The sequence below is a fragment of the Microcaecilia unicolor genome, chromosome 3, assembly GCF_901765095.1.
Source record: "Microcaecilia unicolor chromosome 3, aMicUni1.1, whole genome shotgun sequence".
NCBI lineage: Eukaryota > Metazoa > Chordata > Amphibia > Gymnophiona > Siphonopidae > Microcaecilia > Microcaecilia unicolor.
In genome coordinates, this window is record NC_044033.1 from 479130019 (window position 1) to 479149861 (window position 19843).

Genomic DNA, 19843 nt, shown 5'->3' on the forward strand with positions numbered 1-19843 from the left:
CATCTACCTCCACAGGTAGAAGATTTTTCGGGGCAGGGAAGACTGGTCCCTACTCTTCTGGCAAGCGTAGGTACAATCCTCCTTCTCGACAGCCTGTGGCCCAGGCTAAGCCCCAGCGCGCTCGCTCTCGTCAGCAGCGTGCGACTCAGCAAGGCCCCTCGGCTCCCCAGCAAAAGCAAGGGACGGGCTTTTGACTGGCTCCAGCAGAGCATAGCCGACATCCAAGTGTCAGTGCCGGGCGACCTGCCAGTCGGAGGGAGGTTGAAAGCTTTTCACCAAAGGTGGCCTCTCATAACCTCCGATCAGTGGGTTCTCCAAATAGTCCGGCAAGGATACACCCTCAATTTGGCCTCAAAACCTCCAAATTGTCCACCGGGAGCTCAGTCTTACAGCTTCCAGCACAAGCAGGTACTTGCAGAGGAACTCTCCGCCCTTCTCAGCGCCAATGCGGTCGAGCCCGTGCCATCCGGGCAAGAAGGGCTGGGATTCTATTCCAGGTACTTCCTTGTGGAAAAGAAAACAGGGGGGATGCGTCCCATCCTAGACCTAAGGGCCCTGAACAAATATCTGGTCAAAGAAAAGTTCAGGATGCTTTCCCTGGGCACCCTACTTTCCATGATTCAGGAAAACGATTGGCTATGCTCTCTGGACTTGAAGGATGCCTACACACACATCCCGATACTGCCAGCTCACAGACAGTATCTGCGATTTCAGCTGGGCACACGACACTTCCAGTACTGTGTGCTACCCTTTGGGCTCGCCTCTGCGCCCAGGGTGTTCACAAAGTGCTTGGCTGTAGTAGCAGCAGCACTTCGCAGGCTGGGGGTGCACGTGTTTCCATATCTCGACGATTGGCTGGTGAAGAACACGTCCGAGGCAGGAGCCCTGCAGTCCATGCAGATGACTATTCGCCTCCTGGAGCTACTGGGGTTTGTGATAAATTACCCAAAGTCCCATCTTCTCCCGGCGCAGAGACTCGAATTCATAGGAGCTCTGCTGGATTCTCGGACGGCTCGCGCCTATCTCCCAGAGGCGAGGGCCAACAACTTGTTGTCCCTCGTCTCGCGGGTACGAGCGTCCCAGCAGATCACAGCTCGGCAGATGTTGAGATTGCTGGGCCATATGGCCTCCACAGTTCATGTGACTCCCATGGCCCGCCTTCACGTGAGATCTGCTCAATGGACCCTAGCTTCCCAGTGGTTTCAGGCTGCTGGGGATCTAGAAGACGTGATCCACCTGTCCACGAGTTTTCTCAAATCCCTGTATTGGTGGACGGTTTGGTCCAATTTGACTCTGGGACGTCCTTTCCAAATTCCTCAGCCACAAAAAGTGCTGACCACGGATGCGTCTCTCCTGGGCTGGGGAGCTCATGTCGATGGGCTTCACACCCAAGGAAGCTGGTCCCTCCAGGAACGCGATCTACAGATCAATCTCCTGGAGTTGCGAGCGATCTGGAACGCTCTGAAGGCTTTCCGAGATCGGCTGTCCCACCAAATTATCCAAATTCAGACAGACAACCAGGTTGCCATGTACTACGTCAACAAGCAGGGTGCACCGGATCTCGCCCCCTGTGTCAGGAAGCCGTCAGCATGTGGCTCTGGGCTCGCCGTCACGGCATGGTGCTCCAAGCCACATATCTGGCAGGCGTAAACAACAGTCTGGCCGACAGACTGAGCAGGATTATGCAACCTCACGAGTGGTCGCTCAACTCCCGAGTGGTGCGCCAGATCTTCCAAGCTTGGGGCACCCCCTTGGTGGATCTCTTCGCATCTCGAGCCAACCACAAAGTCCCTCAGTTCTGTTCCAGGCTTCAGGCCCACGGCAGACTGGCATCGGATGCCTTCCTCCTGGATTGGGGGGAGGGTCTGCTGTATGCTTATCCTCCCATTCCTCTGGTGGGGAAGACTTTGTTGAAACTCAAGCAAGACCGAGGCACCATGATTCTGATTGCTCCTTTTTGGCCGCGTCAGATCTGGTTCCCTCTTCTTCTGGAGTTATCCTCCGAAGAACCGTGGAGATTGGAGTGTTTTCCGACCCTCATCACGCAGGACGAAGGGGCTCTTCTGCATCCCAGCCTCCGGTCCCTGGCTCTCACGGCCTGGATGTTGAGAGCGTAGACTTTGCCTCTTTGGGTCTGTCAGAGGGTGTCTCCCGCATCTTGCTTGCTTCCAGGAAAGAGTCCACTAAGAGGAGTTACTTCTTTTTATGGAGGAGGTTTGCCGTCTGGTGTGACAGCAAGGCCCTAGATCCTCGCTCTTGTCCTACACAGACCCTGCTTGAATACCTTCTGCACTTGTCTGAGTCTGGTCTCAAGACCAACTCTGTAAGGGTTCACCTTAGTGCAATCAGTGCATACCATTACCGTGTGGAAGGTAAGCCGATCTCAGGACAGCCATTAGTTGTTCGCTTCATGAGAGGTTTGCTTTTGTCAAAGCCCCCTGTCAAGCCTCCTACAGTGTCATGGGATCTCAATGTCTTTCTCACCCAGCTGATGAAACCTCCTTTTGAGCCACTGAATTCCTGCCATCTGAAGTACTTGACCTGGAAGGTCATTTTCTTGGTGGCAGTTACTTCAGCTCGTAGAGTCAGTGAGCTTCAGGCCCTGGTAGCCCAGGCCCCTTACACCAAATTTCATCATAACAGAGTAGTCCTCCGCACTCACCCTAAGTTCTTGCCAAAGGTCGTGTCGGAGTTCCATCTGAACCAGTCAATTGTCTTGCCAACATTCTTTCCCCGTCCTCATTCCTGCCCTGCTGAACGTCAGCTGCACACATTGGACTGCAAGAGAGCATTGGCCTTCTATCTGGAGCGGACACAGCCCAACAGACAGTCCGCCCAATTGTTTGTTTCTTTTGATCCCAATAGGAGGGGAGTGGCTGTGGGGAAACGCACCATATCCAATTGGCTAGCAGATTGCATTTCCTTCACTTACGCCCAGGCGGGGTTGGCTCTTGAGGGTCATGTCACAGCTCATAATGTTAGAGCCATGGCTGCGTCGGTAGCCCACTTGAAGTCAGCCTCCATTGAAGAAATTTGCAAAGCTGCGACGTGGTCATCTGTCCACACATTCACATCTCATTACTGCCTGCAGCAGGATTCCCGACGCGGCAGTCAGTTCTTCAGAACCTGTTTGGGCTTTAGGATCCAACTCCACCCCCCGAGGGCCCTGTTTGTTCTGTTCCAGGCTGCACTCTCAGTTAGTTGGTAAATTTTTTAGGTCAATCTCAGTTATGTCTTCGCCGTTGCGAGGCCCAATTGACCATGGTTGTTGTTTTGAGTGAGCCTGGGGGCTAGGGATACCCCATCAGTGAGAACAAGCAGCCTGCTTGTCCTCGGAGAAAGCGAATGCTACATACCTGTAGAAGGTATTCTCCGAGGACAGCAGGCTGATTGTTCTCACAAACCCGCCCGCCTCCCCTTTGGAGTTGTCTTCCCTTGTATCTCTTTTGCTACATATGAGACTGGCCGGCTCGAGCCGGTTTCGGGCGGGAAGACGGCCGCGCATGCACGGTGCGCGCAGGGGCTAGCAAAGGACTTTGCTAGTGAAGATTCCGATTGGAGGGGCTGCCGTGGACGTCACCCATCAGTGAGAACAATCAGCCTGCTGTCCTCGGAGAATACCTTCTACAGGTATGTAGCATTCGCTTTATTGTTTTGAGTGAGCCTGGGGGCTAAGGATACCCCATTTGTGAGAACAAGCAACCTGCTTGTCCTCGGAGAAAGCGAATGCTACATACCTGTAGAAGGCATTCTCTGAGGACAGCAGGCTGATTGTTCTCACCTACCCGCCCGCCTCCCCTTTGGCGTTGTGTCTTCCCTTCTCTTGTTTTTGCTTGGTACGGGACTAGCGAACACGAGCGATTTCGGGCGGGAAGATGGCCGCGCATGCGCGCATCACGGGCGTGCGCGAGAACTAGCAAACTCTGTTGCTAGGAAGATCTCCGATCGGAGGGGCTGCCGTGGACGTCACCCATTTGTGAGAACAATCAGCCTGCTGTCCTCGGAGAATACCTTCTACAGGTATGTAGCATTCACTTTGCCAGCTTGTAGCAGTTCACAATGGTTGCCTGTGTAACATGATTCCAGGCTTCTTTCTGCATATGTAGGGAATCCAACAGTGATAGATTACGAGCCAGTTCAACAGCATGTTTAGCCTTGCCAGTCTGGTAATCCATAACGCTCATCAGATGATGTAGCACAAGAGCCCGATAATGTTGTTTGAAATTGGCCATTATGCCCTGATCCATAGGTATAGGTTGGATCAGAGAGGTAGTGTTTGGTGGCAGGAAGACCACCTTGACGTTAGACAGCATGACATCATCCCTGTGTGCAGCACAATTATCACAAAGCAACAAAATCTGATGCTTTTGTGCCTGCATTCTAGTGTCTAACTTCTTTAGCCACTGCTTCCAAATTTCCCCAGTCATCTGTGAATTTGCGTTAGCCTCGTATGACACAGGAAGTTGCTTAACGTTCTTGAAACAACGGAGCTGTTTGCTCTTTCTAATGACGAGTGGTTCCAACTTCTCACTCTCATCCATATTGCAGCAAAGGAGGATCGTCAGTCGGTCCTTCGACGTTTTACCTCCTGTAGTTTCGGCTTGTTTGAATGCAAGTGTTCCATCAGGAATCACTTGCCAGTAGAGACCGTTTTTGTCAGCATTGAAAATGTCACGAGGTGCAAACTCATTCAAGATGGTAGGAAGAACTGAAACAACCCAATTTTCAGCACCAAAGTCATCAGCGTCTTGTTTTTCACCATGCTGTTTCTTGAATTTTATGTTGTTCCTCTCCTTACATCTTTCTAACCATCCAACAGTGGCTTTGAATTCAGTTAGTCCAAGACTTTCAGCTAGCTGATTAGCTTTTTCCATAAGCAGTGGACCACTGACAGAAAACTGTCTGCTCCTGACTCGAGAAAACCACCGAAGAAGAGCATCTTCTACCTCCTCAGCTTTTCCCGCCCGTTTTCGTTTCCGTTGTGGATTTGTATTGTTTTGCCAGTCTTCCAGAAGCTGTTTTTTCTGCTTCAAGATACATGAAATTTGACTGGGATTGGCACCATATTCTTTAGCAATAGATACTTGACTTTGTTTTCTAATTTTTTAAGAACTTCTATTCGTTCAGCCAGTGTTAGTCTTACAGTTGTGCGACGACGACTGCAGTGTACACTCTGGCAACATTCTTTCGCTTATTCTGTCTGTGGCAGTTAAAGGGGTGATAAATTTGAAATCTCGTTGGTTGTCATGTGTCAGTTGGCTTCCATATTCCGTGTGAACGCTTATGCGTAGTCTTCCATGCTGAGGAGCGGTCTTAAACCATGCATATAAGCGAATCTTGCACTTATCGGTGGTGCGCTAAACCGGTTTGTCCCCATAGAAATTGATGGCGCCAAATAGGGGACCGAAGTATGGCATGCAGTTAAACAGAGCATGTGCTTATCCGACATGCACTTAAATGGAGTGCACTGTATTGATAAATATTCAGTCAGTTATTTAGAAAAGAAGACTTGTGCTTTTATGAGAGATTAGTTGGAATAAGGCAGAAATAATATAAAAGTAAAACATATGAACATTTAGGCAAAGACTGAACAATGGTTCTTTAAAATCTGTTTAAACTGACACTGTCTGATGTTTGGAACACACGCACACCTCCCTATACAATAATAAATGACAGATTTGGCTCATGACCAAGATTGGTGTGCCGATTACTGCTTCCCTCGGGAACGACAGGGACTGCTGGCAGTGCTCAGGGTGTTCCAATGCTGATCAAGCAGTGATGATGTAGAGAGGGATAGCTTATGAGATGAAAAGTTGATATCAGAGGAAAAGTTAAGTTTTCCAGCTGGAGAGGTACATCTTTTATTTCAATTTGCTATCTGATAACGTCAAAGAAGATGATTGGCTTAAGAAACCACAGGAGTGTCTTGTGACATGTCTGGGGAGTTCCCCCCCCCTTATATTTCAGGTTCCAGTGATCTGAGGTTGTCCTAACCCAAAAATATTTTGCTGCACTGTTCACATTCCATTGTCCTGACATTAACCAGATAACAGGGTCACGGGTCCTTCTCAGACACATGCCTGAACATGTTCTTAACTACAATACAAGTCTTAATTGCAGTCTCTGCTTTCATAGCAAAGCTTCAACTGTATCAAAAGTTAATTTTGTGAAACACCAGGCACTGCAGGTTCGATTATATTTCAGGTGTCCCACAGGTTTATTAACCCAGTGAAACTCTGTAATGCACTAATTGTATGATGTCAGGGGCTTGTACCCCTACACTTCTGTTGATCCATAGGTGGGAGGTGGCAGGGAATGCCCTTAGACTGCCTCCTGCCAGCTTAGCTTAACTGCTTCCACAGCCAGTAATGCAAATGTTTGGAGGTCCGAGGAGTAAGGGATACAGGCCAGACCTGTTGGGGTAAGGGTAAAGGGAACATTGGGTTGGAGAGGTCCTGAACCATGGGAGAGATTCTGGAAATATGGGATGGAAGAAAGAAAGAAAGAAAGAAGGGAGATGCTGGACATAAGTGGAAGAGAGTGGAGAAAGAAAATGCTTCATATGAATGGGAAGGGAAGAGATGGAAAGCTAGATAGTAAAGACTGACATGGTAACTAAAATAGTCCCCATCCCCATGCAGTTTTTCCATTTCCTTACCCTATCTCCCATTAATTTAAACAGAAATAAGTCACACATAACTTGAGGAAAATTACTAATTATATAACTCACATTTTTCTAACATGTAAAAATGAGTCCCAACATTTTCAGGCTTCAGCTCTGTTCTGTGGTATATAGTAAGTCCAGCAATTGAAAATATCTTTTCAAGCTAGGTATCGGTTGCTAGAACAGCTAAAAATGGCAAATGTCTATGACTGTCATAACAAAACTCTGTAAGCCACATTGAGCCTGCAAATAGGTGGGAAAATGTGGGATACAAATGCAATAAATAAATTTCATAAGAATTGCAGCATGCCATACTATTTTAGACAATATTAAAGATCTGGCTCTCTTGGACATCTGGTGAGACACGTATGGTTCAGTAAGGAATTATACTTCTTTTCAGCAATACATAACACCTTTACTAGAATCGATTATTGGTTTATTTCAGCAGAACTAAAATCATTAGTCATAAGAAGTGAAACTGGTCCTATTAGTCATAGGAAGTGATCAAGCTCTTATTAGCCTACGTTTAAAAGACATCACCAGTATTAGTCCATATAGACAAATGGTTTTTCAGTAGAGAGCTACTTCAATATCCCACTTTTCTCCAAAGACTTAGCTATAGCATGGGATAACTGTGTTCACTTTAACTACAATAAAGATACTCATCTTTTTACTTTTTGGGATGCTGGAAAAGTGGTCCTGCGGGGCCACATATCTAAACTCTCTGCTGAGATCAAAAAACAGACATGCACTTGGATTTATTTATTTATTGCATTTGTATCCCACATTTTCCCACCTCTTTGCAGGCTCAATGTGGCTTGAATTGCATACTTCCTTTGCAAATTTAGAATCTGTTTATGAGAAAACCAAGGATAAAAATGTGGTTTGTCAGATACTTAATTTCTGAGATTACATCCTTAGAATCCGATAAAATTGCCTGTTATCTAAATTTAACTAAAAGCTTTTTATATGAAGGGGCTAAAAAAAACTCCTCAGAAAATATTAGCTTGGCAGCTATGTCGCACAAAACTTAGATGTCGAATACAGAAAATTAAAACATCCTCTGGTGCTTTAATTCATTGCTCTAACCAAATTTTAAACTCTTTTTCTGCTTGCTTTCAGGAGATTTATCACTCAGATTTCTCCATGCCCTCACACCAAACAGTATTGGCTTGGGAAATTGTCGATTCATAAATTGAACTCTACCCTTAAAATGCTAGACCCTTCACTGTCTCTGAAGTCTTCTCCGATATCAAAACGCTTAAAGCTCATAAAGCCTCAGGTCTAGATAAGCTCCCTGCTGAGTTGTACAAAGTAGTGAGGGACAAATTTTCACCTTATTTAATGGAATTCTTCAATAAGATTACAGAAGTTCATTGCTTACCTGAAACATTCTACCCAGCAGTCATAACGGTGATACTCAAAAGAACAAAAAGACCCAACTGCTTGCTCAAACTAAAGGCTTATATCTTTATTAAACATTGACAAAATTTTTAGTAAAAGGATAGGCAAAACTTTGAGTGTATTCATCTGGATCAGACTGTCTTTATTGTTGGGAGATATGGCACTGACAACGTTAAGATGGTTTCTCAATATATTATATCTTGCTGCTTTCAATAAAGATGACTGCTATAATCTCCTTAGATGCCGAAAAAGCCTTTGACAAAGTCAAATGGCCCTACTTAAATTGTATTTTGGAATACTTCGGTATTGGATATGCACTATTTACTCTGCCTTAAGGCTACTGTTCATGTAAATGGACACCTATCGTTGCCGATTACCTTGCTGATTACCCCCCCCCCCCCCCCCCCCCCCCGGTGGCTCTGATGCTAGCAGCCAAAAGGTACAGAGAGAACCATGTGCAGGCAGAAGGTTCTTTTGACCTTTGGGAGTGACCGTGAAAACATGGAGGATTTCCTGGAGTCTTGATCACTCTGTGACTGTGGTCAGAGGAGGAGGAGCGCTCCCCAGATATCACTGTTTTTGGAAGGAAGAGTTTTCCTGCCTTATTGATTGGGTTGGAGGCCCTTATTCCGGCCTTGGCCTCCACAGCCGAACCTGTTTATGGGACCTCAAGGTGGGCCTTTCAGAAGTACTTTTTGTCTTCAAATATAACTCCAGAATTCTTCCTTGTTTGACACACAATAGTATCCCCCCCCCCCCCCCCCCCCCCCCGAAAAAAAAATGTTATTTGCTTTCTTTTAGTTTATGCACACTAAAACACATGTCTGATCATGGCTTATTACTTTCATATCATTTGAAGTGTCCAGCGTGCTGTATATGATATATACAGAACAGCAACACTTTTAATTTAGCTTTTCTGCAAAACCACTTAGGAAACTGTACATCTGGCTCTGATATGAAAATGAAGCCACCACTTTTGGTATCTACCCCAGAGTTTTTATGAGCCTGAGTTGAACAGAAGCATAGGCCTTCTGAATTCATAGTATAATTCCCTGGTCTAATTAAGTGATCAAACAAAATGGGTTTCATATGACTTCATAGATGATGCTCATTGCTGTTGAAAGCATGCAAATGCTAGTGGGAGTAATTCTTTTGCTGATCCATTGATGTAGCAGTTTGGGCACCAGGGCATCCATTCTTGTCATGTTTCATCAAATATAGAGGGTTCTGTATATGTATGTTTATAGATGATGCATGTTGTAAAATTTTAAGCATAACTAATTTTCTTATTTTGTCTAGATTCCAAATTTTATGGCTGTGACACTACTAATAGCTATTCAAATTCAGCTCAGGTAGCTAATTCTGCAAATGGGCCTCGTAAACCTGTTATTAACTGGGCATCACTTCGAGAAAATAAAGAGAAATATGAAGCCATGAAATGGGCAGGTAGGTCAGTGTTCAGTATCCTTGTTAAATTGCTGACTTGGCTAGGGGTGGGTTCAGTATTAAGGTATGGCAAAGATTGTATGTTGAATGTACCATGTGAGACATGGCATTTAAAATAAAGACAGTAAGCTTAGAGAGTCAATGTAATTGTTATATGTGGCTTTTGCTGATCATTGGAAAGAAGTCAGAACAGTTTAATTAGAGCTGGTTTCAAGCAAAAATTCCACTATTCTTAATGCTTCACTCTGAGGATCACTGTATCTAATGAATTGATGTCCATAGTGACTATAATCAAATGCTGTAGAGATAACATAAGAATAGCCATATTGGGTCAGACCAATGGTCCATCTAGCCCAGTATTCTGCTTCAAGCAGTGGCCAGTTCAGGTCATACATACCTGGCAAAAACTCAAATAGCAGCAACTTCCTTGTCATCAACAGCAGATGAATCCATTAACTGATGGGTTGTATCTGCCTACCAGCAGGTGAAGATAGAGAACACTGAAAGCACATGGTGTTCCTGGATGCCCAGCCCCCTCTGCCTTCAGTATATCTCTTATCTTCCAGCAGGTGTGGACATCGCTTTCTCAGCTCCTGGATTTCTGCCTGGGGTGGCTCCTGTGCTTTGCCAGTAGAGCGGGGGGGGGGGGGGGGGGGGGGGGGGGTGTTGTGGCTGGTGGTGCCCACTTTAAAGGCATACTTGGTTTTCCCTGTCCCTGCCTTACCTCATTCCCCCTTCTCCCGGAGTTCCTCTGTGGCTGCCTGCCTCTAACTTTCCTCACAGTAAAAAAAAAAAAAAAAAGAGACTCACTTTCTCAGCGTGGCGATTTCTGAGGCTTTCTCCAGAGAACCTGCTTCGGTGCAGCTTGACCGAATTTCGTTTGACTCGGTCTCCTGAGGTGAGAGTGGTGCCCAGCTCCTCCGGGGAGGTTCCCACTGACAGCTCTCTTTGCGGAGTAAGTTTTGGCACAAAGGCACCATTTTGTTTTCTGTATTTGATGGCTGCTGAAGGGGTGAAGCGCTGCTCCCACTATGGGAAACGCAGATCAGCAGCGGGGCTTTGCAGCACATGCTGCCTAGATGCTAATGCTGGCACGAGCATGGTGGGCGGTGATTCTTCCCGCCTGACGGAGTTGGTAGCGGGCGCCATCTTGGAGGCTCCGCGTGACTCGACCCTCGCGGTTGCAGAGCGGTCTGAGTGCAGGGGGCGCCTTGTTTCAATGTTTCTAGAGGATCTATTGCCTCCGCTTTGCCCAATGTGGGGGCGGAGGCACAGGGTGAGTTTTTCTCCCCTGAATTTGTGCTGCTGATGCATAAGGCTTTTATATTAAAAAGAGCACTGCCTGAGGCTCCTGACTATTCCTTTCAGACTGGGTTGCCTCCAGTTCTTGATAGCCCAGCGTCTGCTGGAGACTTTATTTCTTCCCCCAAGCTTTTGGCTGACGCTAAGCGTAGATGAGTGAATACTCCATCTGAGGGGGACTCTTCACCCTGTTCTCCCTCGTGGTCTAGTTTCGGGGAGTCTGAGGGGTCTGGCAGGCCCTCACGGACTGATGATCCAGATGAGGGTGGCTGCTTGCCACAGGAGTTGGGTGACCCTAAAGCGGTTTGGATTGTCCACCGCGACGAGCTGCCAGCTCTCATTTCTGATGCCTTACAGGCCCTTTGTATTGAAGATCCTGACAAGGGCGCTGCCTCTTCTATTAATCCTCGGATAGCTAGTACTAAGAAGCCTTCTCGGGCTTTTTCCTTTCATGCTTCCATCCAAGAGCTTATTTCAGCTCAATGGTCTGACCCTGATGGTCCCTTGAAGGTGGCCAGGGCTGTGTGTCACCTTTACCCGCTGAGTGAAAGTCAGTTGGCCCTCTTTGGGATGCCTAAAGTGGATGCGTTAGTCACGGCTGTGACTGAAAATACTACTCTCCCGGTGGAGGGAGGGTCACTTTGAAAGATATGCAGGACCAGTGGCTGGAATCCAAGCTGAAGCGGTCCTTTGAAATCTCGGGCCTGTCCTTACGGGCGGCTATTTGCAGTTCCTATGCAGCTCGGGCCTGCCTTTCCTGGTTGCAGCAGGCGGTTGAGCAGCCCGCCAATGGAGCGGGTTCCCTCGCTGAGGTCGGCCCACGTATGGAGTCTGCCCTGTCTTTTTTGGATGATGCCCTTTATGATCTGTTCAGAGCTTCGGCTAAGCAGATGTCGGTGACGGTTGCTGCCCGCCACCTTCTTTGGCTCCAGCATTGGGCGGCTGGTGAGGTTACCCTTTTGGGGTCTTTTATTTGGGGAGGATTTGGAGAAGATTGTTAAGGACCTAGGGGACTCTAACTCCCAACAGTTGCCTGAGGATAGGCCGAGGCCTTCTTCCAAAAGTCCTTCTTTTCCCTCCTCTTCCAGGCCACATTTTTGCGAAGTTCGCAGGTATCGCCCGGCTTCTCTGCGGGGTTTGGTCAATGTACCCGTTTCCAGCAGAGGAACTCCTTTCGTTCGGACAAACGCGCTGGAGTTCAGGGGCGTCCTCCACAATGATGGGGCGCTGGTCCATTCGTCGGTTCCCGCAGTAGGGGGTCATTTCTCCCTCTTTCTCAAGGAGTGGACCAAGATTATTTCGGATCAGTGGGTTCTGGACCTGATCAGAGAAGGTTACCAACTAGAATTCGCTGTCCCGGTGAGAGGCGCGTTTTTGGAGTCCCGATGCGGCACTGCCGTCAAGCGGGCGGCGGTAAACGAGACATTGCAGGTGTTGCTGAGGCTCGGAGCGGTGGTTCCAGTTCCTCCCGCCGAACGCGGCTGCGGTCGCTACTCCATCTATTTTGTGGTGCCTCGAAAAGGCGGGTCGTTCAGACCTATCCTCGACTTACGCAGAGTCATCGAGGCCTTAGGAGTGCGACGCTTCCATATGGAAACCCTGTGCTCTGTCATTGCGGCGGTACAGCCAGGAGAGTTTCTCACGTCTCTGGACCTCAAGGAAGCATATTTGCGTATTCCCATCTGGCCGCTGCATCAGCGGTTTCTCAGGTTTGCGGTATTGAGCCAATATTTCCAGTTTCGCGCCTTGCCTTTTGGCCTGGCAACTGCCCCTCGGACTTTTTCCAAGGTGATGGTAGTGGTGGCTGCCTTTCTCAGGCGAGAGGGTATCAGAGTTCACCCTTCTCGCGACGACTGGCTCATCAGAGCGGATTCGGCAGACGAAAGTCGACTTTAAACAGCCAGAGTTGTTTCAGTTCTTCAGACTCTGGGCTGGGTAGTCAATATGCCCAAATGTCACCTGAAAACCCCTCTGTCTCTCGAGTATTTGGGGGTCTGGTTCGACATGGCTTCGGGGTTCGTTTTTCTTCCCGACAACAGGTGTCTCAAGCCTCAGAATCAGGATGCCTCGTCCTCGAGCTTGGGACTTTGTTTAGTTCCTGGGATCGATGACGGCCACCAATAGAGGTGGTTCCCTGGGCAAGAGCTCACATGAGGCCGCTGCAGCTTACTCTGCTTCAGCAGTGGTCTCCGATTTCCCAGGAATACCACACAGACTAAGGTGGCTTCCTGCGGCCTGGCGCAGTATGGATTGGTGGCTTTCCGACAGCATGCTGCGGCAGGGGATGCCACTGGCTCTTCCTTTTTGGTGTCTGGTGATAATGGATGCCAGCCTTTTGGGCTGGGGAGCTCATTGCCGGGGACGCTATGCTCAGGGTCTGTGGTCCACCGCGGAAGCGGGATGGTCCATCAATCGCTTGGAACTGAGAGAGAAATTCCAGGCTTTTCTGGCCTTCCACAGGATGCTGAAGGATCTTTCTGTCCGAGTTCTGTCGGACAGCAAGACGGCTGTGGCCTACATCAATCGTCAGGGCGGCACTCAGTGCAGGGCCCTGGCTGCGGAGGCATCTCAGATCTGCGACTGGGCCGAGCGCCACCTAGAGCTGCTGTCCGCTGCTCACATAGCCGGTCAGAGCAACGTACAAGCCGATTTCCTCAGCAGACATCAAATCGACCCGGCGGAATGGGAACTGGCAGAAGTTTTTCTTTAGATTTGTGCCAAATGGGGGACTCCAGGATTGGACCTCATGGCGTCAAGCGTAAACGCCAAAGTCCCTCGCTTTTTCAGCAGAAGGAGAGATCCTCGCTTGGCTGGGTTGGATGCCCTGACTCAACCTTGGCCCTCGGGCCTCCTGTATGTGTTCCCTCCTTAGCCCTTGATAGGGCGAGTACTACTTCGGATTTGCCTGCACCGAGGATTGGTGATTCTCATCGCCCCGAATTGGCCAAGGTGTCCGTGGTACGCGGATCTCCGGCGGATGCTGGTGGACACGTCTTTTCCTTGGGTTCTGAACTTGTTAGTTCAGGGTCCGGTGACTATGGAAGATCCTTTCTGCTTTGGTCTTACTGCCTGGCTCTTGAGAGGGCGCAATTGAAGGACAAGGGCTATTCTAATAAGGTTATTGCCACGCTCTTGCAGGCTTGCATGCGGTCTACCTCTGCGACTTATGCTCGGATCTGGCACACTTTTGAGGCGTGATGTACTCCAAAGTCTATCTCGCCGACTCTGGCAACAGTCTCGCTTTTGCTGGACTTTTTGCAGGACGGGCTACCAAAGGGCCTGGCCTACAATTCCCTTCGGGTTCAAGTGGCAGCATTGGCCTGCTTCCGGGGGAAAGTCTCCGGCTTGTCCCTTGCTGCTCATCCAGATATTGCCCGATTTCTCAGAGGGGCGCTTCATCTTCGTCCTCCTTTGCGGTCGCCCTGTCCGGCTTGGAACCTGGGACTCGTGTTGAAGGCGCTCCAGCGATCCCCGTTTGAGCCTCTTAAAGGGGCTTCTGAGAAGGGTGTGACTCGTTTTTTAGTGGCAATGACGTCTGCTAGAAGAGTGTCTGAGCTTCAGGCTCTTTCCTGTCAGGATCCTTTTCTACAGTTCTCGGAATCCGGGGTAACTGTTCATACGGTGCCTTCCTTTCTGCCTAAGGTGGTGCCTGCTTTTCACCTGAACCAGCCCATTTTTCTTCCTTCCTTTTGTAAGGAGGAGTTTCCGGACTCCTTTGGGCAATTGCACCTTTTGGATGTCCGCTGGGCTCTGTGGCAGTATCTGCAGATGTCAAATGAGTTTAGGAATTCTGATCATTTATTAGTTCTGTTGGCACGTCCTCCGACTGGGGTTTCCGGCGTCTTAAGGCCACTATAGCCAACCGGCTTAAGCAACTCATTTTTTCTGCTTATCTGCTTTCAGGGCGGTCGCCGCCTGAAGCGTTTAAAACGCACTCTACGAGGGCAGTGTCCTCTTCGTGGGCTGAAATGGGTGTCTCTTCTCTTCAAGAGATCTGTCGTGTGGCTACCTGGGCTTCTCAGCTCTCTTTTCTGCGGCATTACAGGCTGGATGTGGCAGCGTGGCAGGATGCGCATTTTGGAGCGCAAGTTCTTGCTCGCGGAGTTGCCTGTTCCCACCCTACTTAAGGAGTGCTTTGGTACATCCCATCAGTTAATGGATTCATCTGCTATTGATGACAAGGAAGGGAAAATTAGGTTCTTACCTTGATAATTTTCTTTCCTTTAGTCACAGCAGATGAATCCATGATCCCTCCCTGTCTGACTTTAGTTTTTGTACAGATGTTGCATACAGACATTGTGCCTCATCAGGAGTACTTGAAGACAAGCTATCAGAGTTACTACATGCTGTTTTTATTGCAGGAGGTTGATAACGTCCCTCCTTTGGTTATTGCTCCGGTTCAGGGGCGTTTGTTCTCTGTGAGGAAAGTTTGTTATTTTGCCTTTCTTATTCACTCTGCTTTGGAAATTTCATATACTGAAGGCAGAGGGGGCTGGGCGTCCAGGAACACCATGTGCTTTCAGTGTTCTCTATCTCCACCTGCTGGTAGGTAGATACAACCCATCAGTTAATGGATTCATCTGCTGTGACTAAAGGAAAGAAAATTATCAAGGGTAAGAACCTAATTTTCCCATTCTATGCTTCTGCACCCAGGGTAAGCAGTGGCTTCTCCCATGTCTTTCAGTAGCAGACTATGGACTTTTCCTCCAGGAACCTGTCCAAACCTTTTTTTTAAAACCCAGCTACACTACCATGGTCACCACATCCTCTAGCAGCGAGTTCCAGAGTTCAACTATTCTTTGCGTGAAAAAAATATTTCCTCCCATTTGTTTTAAAAGTATTTCCATGTAATTTCATTGAGTGTCCCCTAGTCTTTGTACTTTTTGAATAGTGAAAAAATTGATTCACTTTTACCCGTTCTGGGTTTTGTAGACCTCAATCACATCCTCCCCTCAGCCCTCTCTTTTCCAAGCTGAAGAGCTCTAACCTTTTTAGCCTTTTCTCATATGGAAGGAGATCCATCCTCTTTATCATTTTGGTCACTCTTCTTTGAACCTTTTCTAATTTCGCTATATCTTTGTTTTGAAATACGGCGACCAGAATTGAACGCAATACTCAAGGGGAGGTTGCATCATGGAGCGATACAGAGGCATTATATAATATTCTTGGTCTTATTTTGCATCCCTTTTCTAATAATGCCTAGCTTCTTGTTGGCTTTTTTGGCCGCCGCCAAACACTGGGCAGAAGATTTCAGTGTATTGTGTGCATTAACACCTAGATCTTTTTCTTGAGTGCTGATTCCTAAGGTGGACAGGAAGTGCTGCAAGTATCTAATTTTATAATGAAATCTGTCAAATTTTTAATATAGGAAGGCATTGTCTTCACCAAAGGTTGTAAAACGTGTTCCAAAAGGGAGCTCTTGTTTGACACAATTGGTCTCCCCAGGGATTCACTAGGGATTAATGAATCTTTGGCAAGTATAAAATATTGATGTAGTTGTATTCAGTACGTTCAAAAAATCAAATTCATTCTTTGTAAAAAAACAAACAAAAAACAACCCCAAAAAACAGGAATGTAATGCTTGCAAATAAACTTTCTGTATCCTCTCTCTTGCAAAGCTGAAGTGGGATCACAGTAGATGATGACAGATAAAGACCAGTATGGTCCATCTAGTCTTCCAAATAAGATATCACTTCATACCATATGTTATGAGTTTATACATCATATATATACCTGATCTTGATTTATCCTTGCCATTTTTAGGCATAGACCCTAGAAGTTTGCCCGACACTGGCCTTGTTCTAAAATTTCTGAAGTTGTTGTCAAAGCACCTGAATAGCTCCACTCCAGCTTGTCCAAATCTATTCAGCCTCGATCAGGGCACAGACCGTCTCCAAATTTAGCTGTTGATATACCTCTTGATCATAAGCACTCTTGTCACCATTGAGTTGTTAGATTTCACTGTGGGTTCTTTTTGGGGGGCAAAATGGCAGAAAACGACACCCACCAGTGGCTTCAAAAAGTTTGGTGTAACAGGATCATATCCTGGGGCCTGACCATGACCCTTGTTATTCACAGATTTCAGAGAGGGATCCTTGGTAGAGAGAAGCAGAAGGAAAGGCTTTTCAGTGGTAAGACCCAGTCCATCAGCATCAAAATCATTGGCCTTCCTTGGTCCAGGAGCTGCATCGTATGCTGAGTATGCATTGACATTGAGTGCCTCGGTCACCCTCAGCATCGAGTATCAGTAGAGGCCATCAGGAATGACCATCGTTCCATTTCCTGTCTGAAGAATGGGAGGATTCGATCTTCATCAGTGCTGCGAGACATTTAGAGGTTGAAATATCTAGGCATAGCTCCGCACTGAAGCATTGTGTTCTTGAAGAGCGCTTGATGTGAGGACCACTTATTTCTTCAAGCCATCAGAGAAGGTGCAACGGCTTGCAAGGATCTGGACCCTGGTTCCAATATGTCCCTCATAACTCTGGATTTGGTGATTTGGTGATGCCCACACCTTTATCAATTTGCAGCCTTCAATGAGCAACTCATGGAGAAGTTAGATGAGTGGATAGAGCACTTCTTCATGCAGTGTAATGCTGCAGCTTTGACATAGTCAGTGTTAAGAGGTAATCCAGCCCATTCTTGAGACCTGCCTGAAAGGGACCTCTTGATGTAGAGGCCAGAAAGGGGATCAGAGTTGAGGTCAGCTACACTGGTATCCATTTCCAGTGTGGTGGAGGAGCAAACTTCACAGAGACTTCAGGAATCACCAATGTCTTGAGATATAGGAGCACTTTCAATAAAATTAGAACGTCACCGCCAATTTATGAAAACACTTTCAATAAACATGAAATGTGGTTCTAAACAATCTTGATATTATCCATGGGAAAGAGGGTGAAGAATCTTCTCCTAGAGGAAAAAACTTAGTTCTTGGAGGAAAAAGGCTCTGCAAGTCTGCAGTTCTTGTTTGTCAAATCAAGCATAGTGATCAGCAGAACTCCCATTCATCATGGCTCAAAAAGCCTCTATCCATTTTTGTTTCATATCTTCTTCCTCTTTCCTTTTCCATTTATTCTTAGAATTATCTTTTTAATTTTTCTTTTTTTTCAATTATCCATCCATATCTTGCATAACTTAATGTTCTACGATGTTTCTGCTCACACAGGATATAATTAGCTGATTATATCCCCAGCAGAAACGCTACTGTACAAATTTCAGATGCACTATACAGCACACTTTCCCTTGAGAAAGTCTGAGTAAAAGTGATGGGTGAAAATGAACCCCGTTGGACCTCCAAGATAAGTGTGGTAAAATAAAGATAAATGTGCTAAGCAATTAAATTATGCAAGAAATGGACGTTTTATATAATTGGAAAAAAACAAAGAAAAATTATAAAGATAATTCTAAAAATAAATATCGCAATAATAGAGTGGATCAAATTGGAGAGGTAGTTGCGCTATATGTCAAACTATATATTCAGTCAAACAAAATCATCATTTTACATGAAACAGCAGCATGGAATCCTTAGGGATAGAAATTCCATATGTGAGCGGAAGGGAATATACTGGTTGGGCTGTACTACCGTCCATCAAGACAAAGTGATCAAACAGATGAAACAATGTTTACAGAAATTAGGAAAGCTTTTCAAATTGGGTGACAGTATGATAATTTAAATTACCCCAATATTTACTGTATAATGTTGCATCAGGAAGCGCTAGGGAGTTAAATTTCCTAGACAGAATAAATGCTTCTTGGAGCAGCTGGTCCAGGAACTGACAAGAAGGGGAGCTATTATCTAGTCCTTAATGGAGCTGAGGCCATAGTACGAGAGGTAACTGTGTTGGGCCCACTGGGAAACAATAATCATAACATGATCAAATTTGAGCTAATATCTGGAGTGCAGTGACAAAGGAAATCTATTTTGGCAGCATTTAATTTTCAAAAGGGTGACTTTGATAAAATGAGGAAAATGGTTAAAAAGAAGCTAAAAGAATGGGAAAAGGACCTTACTAAAGAGAATAAGTAGCAACATAAGTTGTGGCAAGTTAGATGCAAAGCACTGATAAAGAAGGCTATAAGAGAATATGAAGATAACCTTGCCACAGAAGCAACAACTCACAACTTTTTCAGGTACATCAGAAGCAGAAAGCCTGTGAGGGAATCTTTGGGACTGTTTGCTCATGAAGGAGGACAAGGCCATAGCAAAGAGACTGAATGAATGATTTGCTTTGGTCTTCATGGAAGATGTAAGAGATCTACCTATCCAAGGAAACAGCAGGGCAAGTGATCCACAAGATCCAAAATAGTGGTATAAAAGGAGCAGATATCACAGGAAAAAGTCCTTTGAGCAATACTTTATTCATGTAAGGTCTGTTAAAAAAAGAAAAAAAAAAGAAAAGATAAATAAAAGCCAGACACTGGCCATGTTTCACCCATGGATGCATCAGGGGCTTAAGTAACTGACAACAAATAAAGCAAAACATATTATTTAACATAGATAAATAGTATTAAATAAACAATCATTAATATAAATAATAAGAACATAAATACCAATTCTAAAATACCACATTTCAAACCAAAAAACTCTAAATGACTATAAAATTGATAAATGAATGGTTAGGACAGCATGGAGGGAAGGGTTAGGATAGCTGTTGTAGTTGTTGATCCGATAATTAGGCATTTAGATAGCTGGGTGGCTGGTGGACGTGAGGATCGCCTGGTGACTTGCCTTCCTGGTGCGAAGGTGGCGGACCTCACGTGTCGCCTAGATAGGATTTTAGATAGTGCGGGGGAGGAGTCAGCTGTCTTGATACATGTGGGTACCAATGACATAAGAAAATGTGGGAAAGAGGTTCTGGAAGCCAAATTTTAGACTCTTAGGTAGAAAGCTCAAATCCAGAACCTCTAGGGTAGCATTTTCTGAAATGCTACTCGATCCATGCGCAGGGCCCAAGAGACAGGCAGAGCTCCGGAGTCTCAATGTGTGGATGAAATGATGGTGCAGGTAGGAGGGTTTTAGATCTGTTA

General features: G+C 46.4%; 1 protein-coding gene across 1 annotated transcript in view; it reads left to right on the top strand.

Annotated features, from left to right (window-relative positions):
• DDX43 (DEAD-box helicase 43) overlaps positions 1-19843 on the top strand; it is a 344939-nt gene that overhangs the window by 58088 nt on the left and 267008 nt on the right. Inside the window, exon 4 of the mRNA XM_030199037.1 lies at positions 9368-9514. Within this exon, the coding sequence (XP_030054897.1) occupies positions 9368-9514 (147 nt within the window). The remainder of the gene's footprint in view (positions 1-9367; positions 9515-19843) is intronic.